Source organism: Ursus americanus, chromosome 32 (assembly GCF_024610735.1).
Source record: "Ursus americanus isolate L20-20 chromosome 32, mUrsAme1.1.p, whole genome shotgun sequence".
In the NCBI taxonomy this organism is placed as follows: domain Eukaryota; kingdom Metazoa; phylum Chordata; class Mammalia; order Carnivora; family Ursidae; genus Ursus; species Ursus americanus.
The window spans coordinates 31,590,326-31,607,933 of NC_142158.1; the positions used below are offsets into that span (position 1 = coordinate 31,590,326).

Genomic DNA, 17,608 nt, shown 5'->3' on the forward strand with positions numbered 1-17,608 from the left:
TTAATGTGGTTAGAGAAGAGAAAGTGTGGAATCTAGAGTGGGCAATTTCCTGGAGTCATGAGAATGGCCTTCTTCTATGTTTTAGGTTACCCTACCTGTAAAGAAAAAATTAAGAGAAGACCCGGTGGCCGGTCTGAAGTAATCTATAACTATGTGCAGCGCCCCTTTATCCAGATGTCCTGGGAAAAGGAAGAAGGGAAGAGTCGCCATGTGGATTTCCAGTGCGTCCGAAGCAAATCGCTCACTAATCTGGTAGCTGCTGGAGAAGATGTCTTAGAGGACCAGGAGACACTAATGCACCACCCGCCCCAGGTGGATGAACTTGACCGGCTGAACGCCCCACTTTCTCAGATGGCATCTAATGACTTTCAGGATTAGGGCCAGCTGTGGACCCATGCGTCTTCGGAGCCCTTCTCTGTCTGGGATGCCCACAGCCAGTCCTCCCCATGGTTTGTCTCCCCCTGAGTAGGAGACCTGCTTCTCCATCCTTTCCCTTTCTCCCACAATTACCATTTGTCCTTTTCATTACTGAGAAGTGTGTGTCTCCGGCGGGGGATGGAAAGCACTCACCGGTAAATAAGCTCCCAGCTCTGCAGCAGCCCTGCTAACTTGAAAAATTGGGGTCTGGTGCCGTTTACAGAGTCTTTACGTAACTGCAAAAAGCAGGAAAGGAAGTCGAGCCTCCTGCTGCCTCATATTTATCAAAGCAGTCCTCTCACCCTCTATGCTCTGTTCTTGGCTTGTTTGTTTTATACCAGGCAAATTACTTAGCAGCAAAGGGACCAAATTAAAAAGAGACAGGCTCTAGCTTCCATAAGCAGGCGCTAATGGGATTCTCATTAGGGGTCAGTGAAGTGCCATTCCTCGTGGCCTCTGTGCCCAGACCTGCATCGGGGAAGAACGAGGCTCTCATCAGAACTTACAAAAGATTTCTTAAGAGTTTAAATTTAGTTTTGTTTTTCATTAATGCAATGAATAGTTCAAAACCACACAGATTCTTTGACAGAAGTCTGATAATAGTGTAACAATGTTTATGAAACCTTTTTAGGTTTAAGGTCTTTGAGTCTAAGGAAATTATTTGGAATGAAATTCAGAACTCAAGTAGTAGAAGAACCTTCCAGATCCGGCCACTCTCATCATCCTGGCTCGGAGTCTGCAGTGAAGCCATAGGTCTTCACCCTGGGCAGCTCGTCGCTGTGAGTGTGGCTGGGAACCTGAGATGATACGGCTGAGAGGCTTTCAAGAGATGGGCAGGAATTTCTCACGAGTGCTGTTTCTCAATAGAAAGACTTCTAAGAGCTCTGGAGAAGGGGGCATTTGGGGTGAAGCTGGGAGGGGAAACACCACCTGCTCAGGCTTTGTCCCAGTTCAGGACTTGACTTTGTATATACTTTTCATACTATGGAATTTTTTTTGAATATCAGGATTTTTGTTTTTGAAGCAGCCTAGCACACTGCTCACACTGGGTTAGGAAACCGTACTGCTGTCGTCCCCAAAGGACAGAGGCATTGAAGGGGAGTTAGGCCTAGTAATTCTGTTTGATCTGTCGGCTCTGTGTTAGTAATATGCGGTGTGTGACGACCCAGGTCACTCCCCCCAGTACCATTTTCCCTCGTGTCCTCATGGCTGTTAACAGCAGAGCTAGATTTAGAGTCTAGAGCCAGATGTTAAGTGTCCGGGGATAATTTCCCATTTTATGGTAAAGGTTGGCCTTCTAATCACCTACCCAGAGCCTTTACTCATCAGAGATTTCAAAGAGGTACATAGTTTCCTTCAAGTTCTTTAAGGTAACATGACTAGTTTTCTTAAATTCCATTCCCAGAAGATACCATAGGGCAAGCTAGGTGATTCCATTTTGACTGCCCTAGTCATAGGCCTCCAAAGGTGGAGTCTGATGGGTGTCGAAAGCTGCTCTTTCCAGGCTTGGAGAACAAGAATGTTCTTGAGAAGTGTGTTCTCTGCATGTGAGGAACATCAGTGCTCCGTTCAGATTACTCAGAATAGTAGTGAAGGGTTGAACTGAGCCGTGTCCCGCCTAGAGAGTTCTTCTACCACTGGCCTCCAACTTGTAAGGCTGATGGTAAGGGCTAAAGTTTAGGGCGAGGGTTTTTTGTAGCCAGAGGGTACTTCTATGTCTGTGAAACTCCCTGACTCCTATTTGAGGTCAGGTTTGGCTCCAACCCTGCCAGTATTTCCTTCATACCCGCCCAGATAATCGTTTAATGGTGCTTCCTTTCCGCTTCTCAGTTGACTTCCTTCCGTGCCGTCACAAAGGAAATCTGAATGAACCGTGTAGTCTGATAAGTGTAACTCGTCTTCTCCGTCTTCGTATTAACATTTAAGCGTGAACATGCCGCAGCGGACACTCCAAAACCAAGTAGTCGTTGCTTAGGTCAAAGCCAGGTGTGAAAGTGTGGCGTGTACTTAGCGCTCTGTTCTGCGTGAATGATTTATTTCCTCAGGCGTTCGAGAAGTAGGTCCCCCCTGGCCCCAAATTGGGTTAATGTGCTTTTGGCCCCAACCCGTGGGATGAGTGAGCTAGAAACCCGCCCAGGTAAATCTGCCAGTGTCGCTAGATGGTGGTGATACAGGGAAAAGTGGGGCCCACGGGTCCCTTCGGGTGAAGAGGGAGGTTCTTCTGCACCCACCACCCTCCCAGCCTGGAGCTCAGCATCGCTGTAAATTTAGTAGCTCCCCTTAGCCATAGCTGCTCTGTTCCCGGGGCCAGGACATTCCATGATGGCAGGACCACTCAGTCCCCACAGGGACAAGGGCTGGCTTGCAGTCATTCCCTTCCGAGTCCGTTACTGGCCAGCTGGGCAAGAGATACTTCTAAAGGTGGAACTCAGGTTTGGTGGGGTTTTCCTTCTAAGTGCCTAAATAAGTAAGCCAGGCTGTGTACACAGAAGCGTCGTCATCAAATCATTTCGCTCAGGCTGTCTTACTCAGAGGTCGCTCGGCGAGCCAAGAGGAGCCTGAATTTGAGATGTGGGCTCTGAATTTGTAAATGCGTCACTGTCCTGTATCGTTGACTGGGGAACATTTGGCACTGAGCTGGAGAGCGGGCAGAGTGCTGACATGTGTCTGATGAGATGGCTTCATGGTTTCTCCAAAGCGGAGGAAAAGTAGTGAAAAGATGACAGCAAAAATGGTAAGGAAGCTAGAAAGTACATTCACTGCGTAATATGTAACAGCCAAGATTACTGTAAGCCAAATTCCAGGAAACCAGTATGTCATCTAATGTGTACAGCTCTATGAAAACACTGTGGGATAAGCCCAGGAAGGATGGCTATATTTGCAGAAAACAATCACAGGCTTTTCACTCAAATTGTCAAAGTGTGATATGGAGTCTTTTTTTAATCAAGTGTCAATAGAAAGTTAAGAATCAAGGGGTTGTAGTATTTTGTTCAATGCCACTTCTTGCCATTATTTTGAAATTGTTAAAATGGGCAGACGAGTTCAGAAAGCAAACCTGATGCTTCACCAGGGGGAGACGGAGCCACATTCGTGCTCTGCGTGAGATCGCCTCTGCAGGAGAACATTGCATTTTCTCTTCAAGGCAAAATGCTTGGAGATTTTGCCTCTTTGCTTTGTATTTACTTTTAAAGTTGCACCTGTTCACCTACAGTGTTTACGAAATCCTTTATTTGGGATGCTTTTTCTATAATAAAATATTATCATTTGTGTCCATATTGTTTTTTTAGCAGAAAATAAAACTGGAAGTCAAGATGTTAAAAGGGACCCAAAGTAGCAGCACCTTGACTGCCCAGAACAGAGCCTCTTCCTTTCCTGCGGGGCCACAGCCTCACTTGGAGCCTGGGGGGTGCCTGTCCCACCCTACTGTCTATAACTCACAGGTTCCAGAACCCTAATAGTCTGCCTTCCTGAGTTCCTGGCTAATTTACACTCTAGACCTCCTGAATCCTCAAATCCAACCAAGTAGGACCCCACAAAGCCAAATATAAATTTGGAAGGTAAGAGGACTCACAGACTTTTATGTTCTGGTTTACAACAAGTGAGGACCAGGGCAGGAATGAAAAGCGGGTCCCTTGGAAACACTGCTGTAAAGCTTCTGGCTTCTCCTTTGGTCCCTGTGACTTGGCCCAAGTGTAGTCAGGTGCCTCCTGAGTTCCCTCAGCTCACTTAGCCTGCCCCTTGCCGGCGAGCCAACTCCAAGGGGCGCTAAAGCCAGCACCTCCCCAGCAGGCCTGCCTGTATCAGCACAGAGTAAGGACACGCTCTGAAGACATGGCCTGCCGAGTATATTCTGTGCCAAGCACTGCATGACCACACGGACACCATGACCAGGACACAGTTCCTCTCCAAGGGGTTTTTGTGGAGAAAACAGAGCTATGAACAGTCCAGGTCACTCAGGAAACCCAAAAGGATGGAGGAGCCAGTTTTGACCATGAGAGTTCACAAGAGGATTCTAGAAGTGCTATATGAGTGAAGTTGTGAAGAATGAATACTAGTTTTGGATCCACGAATATGTAGGGATGGCCAACTCTGTATGAGCCAAGATGCAAAGGTGAAATGACTAGCAGGGAAGATGGGGTGATGCAGAGATGAAGCCAGAGTAGGGAAGGACCCTTCCACCTCAGACAAAGGTGTTTGGTCTCATTTATATAAACTATTGGGAGCCCTATAGGGTTTTATGCAGGAGAATGACATGATCAGACTTCAAAGAATTTCTTCGGCAGCGGGGAGGGTAGCGGACTTGAAACAGGACCAGGGACAAAGAGGTCAGCTAAGGGGTCACTGCAATAGATGTAGCAAGAAACAAAGGCACTGGTAGGCTGGATGGCCCGGAGTTGTGCGTGTTTACCGATGGGGGCTGCGTAAGAAGTTTCCGGCTGGACAGCTGCATAGACGAAGTCAAAAAGGCAGTGGCAAGCAAGAGGAGCTCCGTCTGGACGGTCTTAGTTTGAGCCTGAACGAGGCCTTCCAGATGGCGGTGTCTAGCAGGCACCTGGCTCTACGGGATCTAGAGTTCCGGGGATGGAGCTGGGAAGTTGGGTCACTTTGGGGACCTCACCACAAAAACGGTAAAGCCACGGTGTTGGGGAGATCGCATGAGTAAAAAGGGCAAAGGCATTGCTCAGATGATCACGAGCATGTAAGTGGTGGCAAGGGAGCCACTAAGAAGGAAGTCAGGTGAGAATAGAGTTTTTTGGGGTTTTTTTTTTAAGTCAGCAGTATGCGTGCAGGTCGCTCAAGATGAGGGCTGAAAGGGGGCGCCTGGGTGGCTCAATCGGTTCAGCGTCTGCCCTTGGCTCAGGTCATGATCCCAGGGTTTTGGGATCGAGCTCCTCGGCGGGGCTCCCTGCTTCTCCCTCTGCCTCTGCCCCTCTTCCTCCCCCTGCTCTCTCTTCTCTCTCTCAAATAAATAAAATCTTTAAAAAACGAAAACGATGAGGGCTGAAGGGAAGCCAGTGGCCATGGCAGTCAGGTCACCCGTGACCAGAGGAATGCGACACAAACGAGTACTAGTGAGATTTATACCTGGGATAACGAATACATGTTTCACACAAGGGACAGAAATTACTGACGTGACGTGGGAGAGGGAAATGAAGTAACAAAGGCGACCGCAGAGTGTTCCTCCCAAAGCAACAACCCCACGCCTCGGCCGCAGCACAAGACCAAACCGACCAGCCTCCAAAACGCCGGGCTGTATGGCCTCTGCGAGTCACTGCAACTAAGAAACGTCTCCGGGAAGCTTCCCTCAGCTTCCCTAACTCCTCCAGGCCCGCTTACCAGTACTGTTACAGCGTACGAACTTGGCAGCTCGTGCTGCGTGCTGGTGAGCCACTTGGCGGGAATTCTCCAGCTTCCCTGCAGTTCAGGACTGCGGGAGGCTCCCCAGTGCACCCCGAGTGCCCAGTACCGGGCTCTGTATATGATGGATGCTTCTGTGTGATTTGGGCTGAAAGTACGCCTGCAAAAGCATCATGGCGGTGGTTTTTATGTCCGTGTTGGCTTTCATAGATCATTCCTGGGAAATGTGTACTACCTAGCAAAGGAAAATACCATTCGCTGAATCCTTTGAGTTCCAGAAAAAATACCATGTGGGGTTACACACAGAGGCCCAGGAGAGACAAACAGGAGAGAGTGAAACCCCAATACGCCTTCCAAGGAACCAATTCAGAGAAGAAGTATTAGCATTTGGTGGTAGAGGATTCCCATTATGCCACACGGGTGAGCTTTGAAATTACAGCCTGCTATTCAGCCTGAGTATTAATCCCGAAGGAACTCGTCCGTAGCTTACTTTTGAAAGTAAATCTAAAAAGAAACAGGTACTGCGGGGCGCCTGGCTGGCTCAGTCGGTAGAATGTAACACGCCTGATCTCAGGGTTGAGTTCAAGCCCCATGTTGGATGTGGAGCCTACTTAGAAAAAATTAAAAAAGAAAAAGAAACAGGTACCGAAGAAAATCCTGATGCACCCTTCAATCAAGAGGAGACTGGAGGACATCAGCATTCAGTCTCACTTCAGTATGCAGTACGGTCCAAGTCCTGTTCCCTAACTCCCCCAGGAGAGGAGGAAGCAGAACTGTGTGTGAAGAGGACCGACACCAAGCCAATGGTTCCCAACATGTCTCTTGAAACCCTTAAGTTTTGCAAAGACAACACACATTCTGGCTGCATTCAGCTTCCTCCTGCCTGCACTTCTGATCCCGGATGGCCTTCGCTCCTCTTGCCTCTTCCTGAGGCTCCTTTCCCTAACCCAGAGAAGGGGCCAATGAGGGCACCCCACAGGACTCCTGCTCTGGAGGACCCAGCGGACTCGGCAGGAGACCCAGCCCAGGAGCCTGTGAGCTTCCTGGTCGACCGCAGGCTGGGTAAACAGCTGTACAAATGTCCACCAACTGACAGCACTTGTCAGCAGATGTCCCCTTGGCCTTGCTGCAGGGGGAGGCCCAAAGCCCCACAACCCTGGGCCGGGTGGGAAGAACACATCACGGGGCCAACAGAAGATGGTCTCTTTATACAAACGAACTCCGAAGACTCATTCTCAGGGAAAAAAGCAGGCCCCAGTCTCCGCGACAGAAAAGCATGTTGCCTAAACATGGTGATGAAGTGTTCCAATGGTCTGCAGACGAAAGGGTTAAAAGAAGCCACCGACACTCTGGCCCCTTTCAGTTACCAGCCACATTTGCTTTTTTTTTTTTTTTTTTAAGATTTTATTTATCTGAGAGGCAGAGAGAGCATAAGCGGGGGGGCGGGGGCAGGAGCAGAGGGAGAGGGAGAAGCAAGCTCCCCGCTGAGCAGGGAGCCCGACATGCATGAGGCTTGATCCGAGGACCCTGAGATCATGACCTGAGCTGAAGGCAGACGCTTAACCGACCGAGCCACCCAGGCGCCCCCACGTTTGCTTTCAAACACAGCAGATTCACAATGTTTTCACACGGTTTATTCAGAAGTTTAAAATGTGGGCATTTTCCCCTAAAACAAATCATCCCCTGCCACTCCCCCCACAGAGAACCACCACTCCTGTGAACTTCTCTTTACCGTGCTTACCACACACACTTGCAAAACACCTGGGGGTCAGAGCCTCAACTATTTGGTAATACAACGCGACTACGAAGTTACACAAAGAATCTCATATACTGCCTCTGCACTGCAGACCATGAGTGAAAGATTAAGGGGCAAACATTACCTTCGTCCAAAGTTAATACTTCCCTAATCTTTTTTTTCTTCCTCTAAAGACATTAAAACCCGAAGCAGTTTCATTTACTACTGTAACTCTGATATCCCATTTTTCTTTTGGGAATGGCTAAGCCGGGACATCCTTTCGAGCTGATCCGAACCTCAAGACCGGCAGAAAGCGGACTCCCAGGGGGGCTTGGCCATGACACTTGGCAACAGGCAAAATCACCACACAGGTGCAAACGATGCTTTCAGAGTGAGCAAACATTTTACAATAATGCATTAATATGGAGCCTCCACATTTTTCTGACGCAGCAAAATTCCTCTTAAGGTGGTGGCAGCTGTGAAAGAAAAGGCACTTTGTGCTAGAATTCCGAGGGTCTCTCAGGAGAGCGCCACAGCAGCGGGGCCCGGTCAGCCCAGGCTGCAGGCTACCCTTTAGGGTGGGGAGGAGCACCCCCCAGGAAGGCATCTGCAAAGGAAAAATCTGTAATCGTGATTCCAAGGCAAAATGGCTAAACTGGAGAGGACAAATACGAGACCGAGAGAGGAGACGAAACACAGCTGCTCCCCGGGCTGAGCAGGGAGCTTCACGGGGATCTGTGGCTGGCTCTGCACTTTCTCCTGGGCCGCTTCCTCCGCTGCCAAGAAGGTTCTGGAGCCAGAGCAGGAGCAGCACCTTAGCCATGAGGGTTCCGGGCCTGCCCCTCGGCCTGCACGCTCCCTGCTGTGTCCCAGGAGCGGACCGAGTTCCTGCCCGCAGCCCTCGCGGCTACCGCCGGCCCGCGACAACGTCCGTCGTCGGGATTTCGGATACAGCCGTGAAGACGCGGGAAGGGTTTCCCGCGGGATCTGGGACGCCCTGGCGAAGCCCGGGGGCTTGGGTCTTCTGAGAGCAACAACCGATCACGCCCGTCGTCCCCCATCGACACTCAGAAGAGCAGCATGAGTGTCTGCGACGGGCAGGGGGAGGCCATGGAGGACGGAGGGTCTTTATCCCAGCACCATAAATAAAGTGCACCGCGGATGGAGGATCAGGAGCCCTCGGGGGCCGAGGCGTGGGGAGGAACCACATCGCCCCCCGCGCACAGGGGCGCCGAGCACCTCCTTCAGCCACGATGCTGGCGGCTGAGGCTTTCGTTATTGCTTTATTTCCTTAGTACTGGGGAGCCTTTAGCGGGAAAGGAAAAGGAAATACTTGGCGGGCTTGGCGGGAAGCACGTCTGTCACAAAGTCACAGAAATTGGCTGATAGTCAATAAGTCTGCGTTACAACCTCAGTAATGCTTGATGATGGCTGGTTTTTTCCTCCTTCATTCTGATGAACTCAGGAGAACACGTTTTTTAAAACCTCTATCAAATTGGCTCACGAGGCTTCTAAAGAAGCAGTACAGCTGTTTCCGGCCGCCGTGGTAGAAGTGGCTGTCTCTGCTCTCCAGGTTCCCGGTGCGTCATGGAAGACAATCCACTTGCTGTCACACTCCAGGAGAGTTGGCCGTGACACACTGGCGGGTTCCAGAAACCTCTTGGAAACGCTTTCGAAAGAGTGTGTGAGAGGAAAACCGGGATGTTGTACCAAGAACTCTGCTCCACCGCGCGCTCTGATTCAAGGGGACTATTTGGCCGCTTTCATGTAGGAAGGTATCGCCCCCCGAGCCGTCAGGCCCTCGAAGCGCTTGTACGTGTAATTGATGAAGACCCAGTCTTTGTTCTTGTAGTCGGTCTCGGGGTGGTTACTTGTAGCCACTGGGAAAGAGACACATGTGAGAGCTGATTCACTGCCTACCCGAGGGGCCACCCCGAACCGAGGAAGGCCACTCCGAAGAGGACGGGCACAGTCTCTATTTGGGAGAAACTGTTTATCACTCTGCGAATCTTCTACATTTGCTTGTCTATGTTCTTTGAACCTCCTATTTTTCACAAATATTTTTAAAGTTTTATTTCCCCATTTCTGTCAGTTCAGGTTACCTAACCTTTAATTTAATAAATACAAACAAAAGAACAAACCTTTGTGATTTCCCCACCCCGTTCAGCCGCTAAACACGGGAGTTTGGTGTTCATTCTCCACTCGACAGGGCGTCACTGCTCCCCACTGCTCCCCACTGCTCCCCAGCACTAGCACTGGGAAAACACTTACAAAGAGCCCGAAGCACTAAAACCCCTCTAGCTGACCCGTAAACACGACCCCCAGACCGGGGGAAATAACGCGCTTCTAATGCAGCAGGAGGCACTGTTGGTGATGTTACCTGTTGGCTTAAGAATATCAGATTCTGGAAACTCATCGAAGTTTGAGGTATCATCAATGCTTTTGATTTCAATAGATATTGCAGCAGGTCTCTCTCTGCCAAGAACAGACATGCCAGAAATTACTACGGTTAGTAGTCACGGGGATCACGGCTGATTACGTCTGTCTCCGCAAAGCCCCTGGCCTGACACGGGGAGACTGTCCACTGGCAGGCAGCAGTGACTTTCTCTGAAAAGCTTCTGACACTGAGCAACCACGCCACCTGGCCACATCCAAACAAAACGCGAAAACAGAACTAACAATGATCTGTAGCTGGGAAGAAAGACAAAAATAATGAGAAAAGTTAAAACCCGAAGTTAATGCACGGCCCTCGGGGCTGCCTGTCTGTACGAAGGGTAACCGACCCTCCGGGCGCCCCCTCGCCTGGGCTCTGCCCTTCCACCAGAGGTGCGAACGAAGAGCGGGCTAAAGGTAACCGCAAAAAGGAGCCAAAGGTAAAACTGGGAATACGCAAATCGGAACACTATGGAAGAGCGGACAACGTCTTGCCCGTCTGTCTGGCCACGGCCGAATGCCGAGTAAGAAGGGCTGCCACTGGCCGCACTCCGCAGCCCCCGCGGCCCCCACCGTGGCCAGCTCCGCTCTCCCTCCCCACGCCCCTCCTTCTACCACTCCTTCCTTCCCACTCTAGCTCCCTGTGGCCAGCAGAGCCCTGGCCCCAGCACTGCAGAAGCTGGTGCGGCCCCGGTAAGAGCAAGGCGCACACGCTGCTTAGGTGTTCCCTTCCCCGCAGAAGCCACACGTCACTTCACTTAGGAAGTCGCTGCTGGCTTCACCATACCTCCTGGCACAGGGCTGACGGGAAGCCCTAACTCCCAATCCTCACCACGAACGGTAAACAAGAGAAGACCCTGAATTTCTAAGAAGCCCTCTTCCTTACCTGGCTTGCCAAATAATGGCGCTTCTAAATTAGTATTAAGCAAAATACAGCCTTTCTGAAATAATCCTGAAAGTGTGTATATGGATATACCTGATATGTTCCCAGTCAACGCCTTCAAAAAAAGAGTTACTTTTGATTTCCTCAACTCCAGGGGCTCCAATTCTATGTTCCCACTCACAGCAGAATCTGGAAAAGACAGAGGCCTTTCAGCATACCTCAAGTAGTCTCCTTGGAGAAAGAGAAGGAATAATCTCCGCCCCCCCCCCTTTTTTTACAGAGAGAAATGGAAGAAAGCAGGGGACAGACCCAGGTAATAATTAAAGTTTAAAAAAAAATGAATTCACTCATGTCAAAAAACCTGGGTGGGAGGTGGGGGAGATGTTCTCTGACTAATACCTCAAAATTAGATCCTTGGCTTTCTCAGAGATAGGAACTTCTGGAGGAAAAGTCAAAGTTTCTTTCCAGTTCATCACCTTCTTATATGTCTCTTGAGGGGTCTCAGAACAGAAAGGTGGGTAGCCTGTAATAAAAAGGGGACTTCGGAGCTTTTACACCCCAGAACTTTGAATCTGACTGAGAACATTCTCCTTAATACGAATCTATACATCTTTAACCCTCCATAACCTCCTCTGTGACTTCCACTCATTCCAGAAAACATCTAAACTAATTTTTCTTTTTCCCCCCAAACTCCTAAGCCCAAAGTGAATTTGTGCTTCCGGTACCACAAGGGAAGCAGCCAACAGCTGAAGCTGGGAATAGAAAGGAGGACATACACAGCGTCACACACGTGGAAATCACTGTGCCCAAAGAAGAAACGAAAGGATGAAACAACATCACTGAGAAAGGACTCTGTTCTAGGACTATCCTTACGTGGGTACAGTGCAAACAAGTTGAATAAGAAAAAAGCACAGGTGTTAAAGGTGACCACCATGCCTCTTTTTGAGAACTACAGACAAGGGAATAAATACTGTCAGACCATATTACTCCGCGTGCCCTCCACACAGACCACATCCGCCTCCACAGGCGTCCAACCGATGTTCCCGAAGACAGTGCAGCCAGGAGCCACACTAGCCACCCACAGACGCACGCACTCAGTACGGCCATGGACATACGTCGTCTCCGAGTGCTCTCCGGCATGCGGCCACCCCCCCAACACAGTGTCCCCTAAATGCACAGACACACCATCCGAGTAAGAGGGAGAGAGATCAGCGAGTTCCATGCGCTGAAGGCTTAGAGAGACGAAGGGGACAGCAAGAAAGTAAAGAGTATGCGAGGCAACGTCCATTACTCTGCATATAATGAATGTTGAAGAAATGCCAGACACTGAAAGAGCTGCTAGGAGAGGATGAAAAAGGGAGAACAGGAGAAATGATCCGCACAGCACCCCAGGATGCCAGGAAGCCGGACCGCAGAGCTGGCTACTTGCCGGCCACGAGCTTTCTACCTAGGAAACTTCCCATGGAAAGTCAAGAGGGAAAGTGCTTAGCTCAGCCGCAGCTCAGACAGTCCGCTAGCAATACGGGACTCCTTCTGGCGGCACGGAAAAGTCCTCCGAGAGCGTGCAACTTACCGATCAGCATCTCATACATGATGACCCCAAGCGACCACCAGTCACAGAGCTTGTTGTACCCGGTCTGCATGAACACCTCGGGAGCGATGTAGTCGGGAGTGCCTACTGTGGAGAAGGCCTGAAACACGGACCACACATCAGGGGCGCCCGCAGGCAGGAGGGTGCCCAGAGGCCTGTGCTAGAGACCAAAGGTTCCAGCACCGCCTACGGCTACCCAAAAGTAACTGGGCAGGATGGCCCCGTAGCTAACGGCAGGCCTGCTCTGCCAGAGCGCTTCCACAGCGAACGATGAAGCTTCGGGAGGCGGGAGACCTTCCGAGATACAGCCAACGCCCATGGTCGCTCAGGACAAAGGTATCATCCTAACGACTAGTACCGTAACTTACTGAGCACGCAGTGAGTGCCAGGCTCCATACTTCTTAGATGCTTCTGAGCCCAGTTCGTCCTGACACGACCTAGCAAAGGACTTTAAGGACTTATATTAAGCAGATTAAAAAATCTGACGCCCAAAACAGCTTTGTTCACAGGCTCAGAACTAATTAAGTGGCAGAGCCCAGTTTGAAAATGAAATGCCTTGTCTAAATCATCCCTCTTTCTATCATAAATATTCCTTGATTTGGGAAAATCATACAGGGAAGCTTTACTATTACAAGCTAGTCATATCCTATAGGTTAGAGATTTAAGTCTATTTCCCAAACGTACTCATTTATGTAAACAATTCTCAGAGGGATATTTTCTAAATTCAAGTAATCTACTCTCATATACCAGGACTACAATACGACACTCAAAGCCTTCCCATGTGCTCAGCATTTGGGGGTTTACCACATAGAAGCCTCTAATCTAAGCATTTTTGATAGTATAGAACTTCTAAGATAAAAAATAACATCTGTGTTGTCTTTTGAAAATGTTTATTATGGAATACTGCAAACATACAGAAAAAAATAGATAAAACAACACACATGTCCTATTGCCCACATTAAAGAAACGTTAATCATCTGCCATATTAGTCTCAGATCAACTGTTTTTTTGAAAGACACAAAACTATAGAAACAATTAAACCCAGACAGCCCCTCCCCCTTCCCCAGTGAAGTCAAAACCACCCTGAAGTTGCTGTGCTACGCTTGTATGAAGATTTGCATAAATGACATAATATTACTTCCTGAGTATTTCAACTTTTAATAAAGCGCTTCACTCGGTACTTCATTAGTCTCCAATGCGACAACTTGTGCTGACTCGACATGATGTTGCGATTTATCCAGGTAGCTCTGGCTCACCCATTTCACTGCTGTACACACACTCCATTTCACAAACGTCACAATGTTCATTTTTACCCATTCTTCTGTTGCTTCCAATGTCTACGACAACACCTGAATAAACATACCTGTGACACCTCCCGGGCACGAGAGCAAGAATTTCTCTAACGGATACGCCAGAGGGAGTACCCCCGGGTCTTGCCTTATGAACATCTTCAACTTAACTAGACATCTTCCAAGTGTCCTCCAAAACGCTTATGCCTATTTCAACTCCCCCAGTGGGGATGAGCTCCTGCTGTTCCATATCTCACCGACCCTTGGCTCTGTCAGACTTTTTAGCTTTTGCCAATCTGATGAATGTGAAATGGGACCTCGCTGCTCTAACTTACATGTGCTCTATCGCTCGTAAGGCTGAGCGCGTGTTCGTTTACTGATTAGCCAGTCAGCTCTTTTTTCTCTGAATCCCCGTTCAGATCCTTTGCCCGTTTGCTTTTTAGTTGCATTGTCTGTTTTCTTATTGATTCGTAGGACTTCTCTATGAATCCAGGGCATTAATCCCGATTCGGGACATAATCCTTTATAGTTTTACATATTGGAAATAACTGCTCCCAGTGTGAGGATTATCATTTTTATTATGGTTTTTAAGTGATGTAATACATGTTATATACCAAAAAATGTGCAATTATCAAATAATGAAGAATAATAAAAATGAATAACCATGAGTTCAACTGAAGGAATGAATCATTACCAATGTCATTAGAGCTAAACGTGCACTCCTCTCCCTTCCATCCTTCCCCCTCTCCTAACCCCTATGGTTCAATTTTATTTATCATTCCTCTGCTTTTGAAAAGAAAAATTAATTTTGCCTTATGTCTGTGTCTAAATAGAGATCTTAGCTTTATTTTGGGACTTTGTAAAAATGGTATCATTCTACATGCAGTCTTCTGCTGTTTGATTTTTCTTCTCAATGTTTTGTTCCTAAAATTGATCCATTATGTCCCATGTATGTAGCTGTAGTTCAATCACTTCCACTGCTGTAAAATATTCTACCCCATAAGGTAACCATTTTCCTGTCAATGGGACATGGGGTTATTTCCAGTTCTTGCTATTACAAAAATACAATCAACATTCTTATACATGGCTCCTGGTTCACAAGTGCACATTTTTTCCAGACCGTATGACTAGGGGTAGACGTGCTGGGTTGTAGGGTATGCATGTGAACTGTAACAGAATTCCAAAGTAGTGGGACCATGTGGCTTATCTTTTCATTTGTTTATGTCTTTTGATATATAGAAGGGTTTTTTTTCCTTTAAAGTAAGATCAAGTTTTCCTTTATGATTTGTACTTCTGTATCTTAATATTTTTAAAAAATCCTTACTCCAAGATCATGAATATACCACCTGATACTTTCTTCCAAAATTTTAAAGTTTTATTTTCCATCTACAACTTATTTTTCTGTATACTGTAAGGTAGGAATTCATTTTTTCCATATAGAATTGTATACTGTTTTCTTTTAAATACATGTATTAAATAATACACATGCCAGCTGCTGTTTTTAAAGCTTTAAAGTCTGAGACTGCGCTCTCCCCAAGAATTATTGTCATTCTAATTACAAAGATTAAGAAACTACAGAAACCCTTCAATTTAGAAACTAGATTTATTCCAGCAAAGCTGAATGTTAAGTAAATCTCACTTGTTAAAAAATTCCTATTATAAAACCAGAGAGTGGGGCGCCTGGCTGGCTCAGTCAGTAGAGCATGCAACTCTTGATCTCGGGGTTGTGAGTCCGAGCCCCATACTTATGGGTACAGAAATTACTTAAAAAAACAAAAATAAATATATTAGCACTGTGGCCAAAGGTTAACTCTTGGCTTGCTTTAAAAATATTTTTTTTAAATCAGAACATTCTCTACCTTTCGTTAGCTTCCGAAACACAGGTAAGTGTCAGTCCCAACAACGCAGGAGCTATGGTTTGAGAAACAGTCTCTTCAGTGGAGGGTCTCAACCTTCGCTGTGCAGTAAAATCACCCAGAGTGCTTTCAAAAAATCAGACCCAGATTATATACCCCAAACCAACTGAATCTGTCTCCGGGAGTAGGACCCAGGCATCAGTAGGTTCCGAAGCCCTCCAGGTGATTCTAATGTGCAGCCAAGGTTAAGGTCAACTGCTCAACGGAGAGACGCAACAGAAGCATCTGACCCAATTCGTGCCTGCCACTTCCTAACCCTCAGCAAGCTCTGTAAACAGTTTTTCAACCACATACAGAGTTCAGACACTGAAAGAGTATCAGAGTCCCTACGGAAAGGAGACTCTGATGTGACTGACTATACCAACCTTAAGTATCCCCAAGTTAATGTCAGGAAAAGATATCAAAGACGGATTTCAGCTATGACATCCCCAGAAGTGTTTGGTTTAAGATAATGCCTCCCCCAGGGCCCCGGCTGAACAACAAAATCATTATACTCAAAGTACGGTCTGGCCTGAGGCCCACCCGTGGGCCTTAAAAACTGCAAGCCTTTCTTTTGATGCTTCTGAAACAACCTTAGAGGCATCCATTCTCACTAGGACGCACAGCTACTTACCAGTGACCTACTAACCAAGTTATTAAAGATACTACAGAGAACTCTAATTCAGTATTTTACGAAGAAGTCTGACTGAAATACAGTACTTGGCAAACCCGCCAAGTTGCCACTGAACAGGCTGCCAAGCAGAAGAGATACACCTGCACGACCATCCTTCCGAATTAGCCACTGCTGCCCACGGCCGAGGTTCTTGCTTTCTACAACCGTTAGCTTAGCCTTACCATCATTCATTTCATCCACTAGAGGTTTCTGGCAAAGCCTAAGGACGTGGTGATACACATTTCTATTATCTCTGGTCTATAATTTTCCAATAACTAGACACTGCGACGTACAGATTATACTTCAGATATAAACCAATGAATCAGAATGAAAGTCTGCCTGGACAGCAATATTTTGCTGGTGAATTTGTACTATTTAAATAACTTCCAATAGATCATCAAGGTAAATGCAGTAATGTTACTTATTTTTAAGCTTGTAAGGTATAATTTTATGTGTACTTAAATACGTATAAAGTTAAAAACACTTTCCTTAAATTCCTCTCCAATTTTTATCACTAAGTTCTCCTTTCCACCACAAAGTAGGAAAGGGTGGGGCAGGTGAACTGAAGTCTTGACTTGCCTAAGTGAATCAAAATTTTAGAAGTTTGAGAACCACTGCCTTAAAGCTCTGGGTAGGCATCTGTAAATTAGTTTTATCTTGAGAAACCTCTAGTTTAAATATATCCCCTTTACAACACCATAAAAATAGGGAACAGGTGGAACAGGAAGGAAAGGGGCTGTCACCAATGTAAAGGGTCGGAATGAAGTCCTCCATTAAAAAGATTACCTTTGGTGTCACCGGCAGTGTGACAGTGTTCTATTAAGGTAATCTTAAAAGCAAGGAATAGATATGCTGTAAACATTTACTGAATGCAAATTTATGTACTTATTTTTAAAATTTATTCATACTCAGTTTGTAGCATTTAGGAAGCCACAGATATTACTTACTAGCTGACGTCTATTTCTTTTCCAGGTCTCTGCTTTCCTTTTGGAATTCATGTTCTGGAAAGCTAAAAGCAGAGAGAAAAAGTCCTCATCAAAGTTCAGACAGGGATGTTTACTGCTTTTGAAGGCTCTGGTTCAAGCCACACGGGACCTTCAAGTCTTGCCTTTCCACCCACACATCACTAACTCTAGACACGAGACCACACATCAGTACGTACGTATGTAACTCTAGACCCAGCAGCAGTGACCCTACACACTGCCAGCAAGTCTGTAAACCCAAATCAAAGGCACGGAGGCATCAGCTCAAAGAAGCACACAGTCACGTGGGTCATGCGGCCAGAGAGGATACGGGCCTTCATCAGAATTACGGGAAATACAGTTTCAGCAGCA

At 47.3% G+C, this 17,608-nt stretch overlaps 2 protein-coding genes across 11 annotated transcripts in view; one reads left to right on the plus strand and one right to left on the minus strand.

Annotated features, from left to right (window-relative positions):
* Nucleotides 1-3,686, plus strand: part of KCTD20 (potassium channel tetramerization domain containing 20) — a 36,805-nt gene extending 33,119 nt beyond the window's left edge. For all 7 annotated transcript variants that reach the window (XM_045777808.2, XM_087858182.1, XM_045777807.2 and 4 more), the window contains one exon: nt 86-3,686. In XM_045777808.2, coding sequence (XP_045633764.1) covers nt 86-378 — 293 coding nt within the window. In that variant the 3' untranslated portion in view covers nt 379-3,686. The remainder of the gene's footprint in view (nt 1-85) is intronic.
* A 3,701-nt stretch (nt 3,687-7,387) lies between these two features.
* Nucleotides 7,388-17,608, minus strand: part of STK38 (serine/threonine kinase 38) — a 40,291-nt gene continuing 30,070 nt past the window's right edge. For 2 of the 4 annotated variants that reach the window (XM_045777811.2, XM_045777812.2), the window contains exons 9-14: nt 17,222-17,283; nt 12,400-12,517; nt 11,226-11,349; nt 10,920-11,015; nt 9,891-9,985; nt 7,388-9,390 (exon numbers count right to left, since the gene is read on the minus strand). In XM_045777811.2, coding sequence (XP_045633767.1) covers nt 9,260-9,390; nt 9,891-9,985; nt 10,920-11,015; nt 11,226-11,349; nt 12,400-12,517; nt 17,222-17,283 — 626 coding nt within the window. In that variant the 3' untranslated portion in view covers nt 7,388-9,259. The other 2 variants (XM_045777813.2, XM_087858181.1) reach the window with 2 other exon arrangements.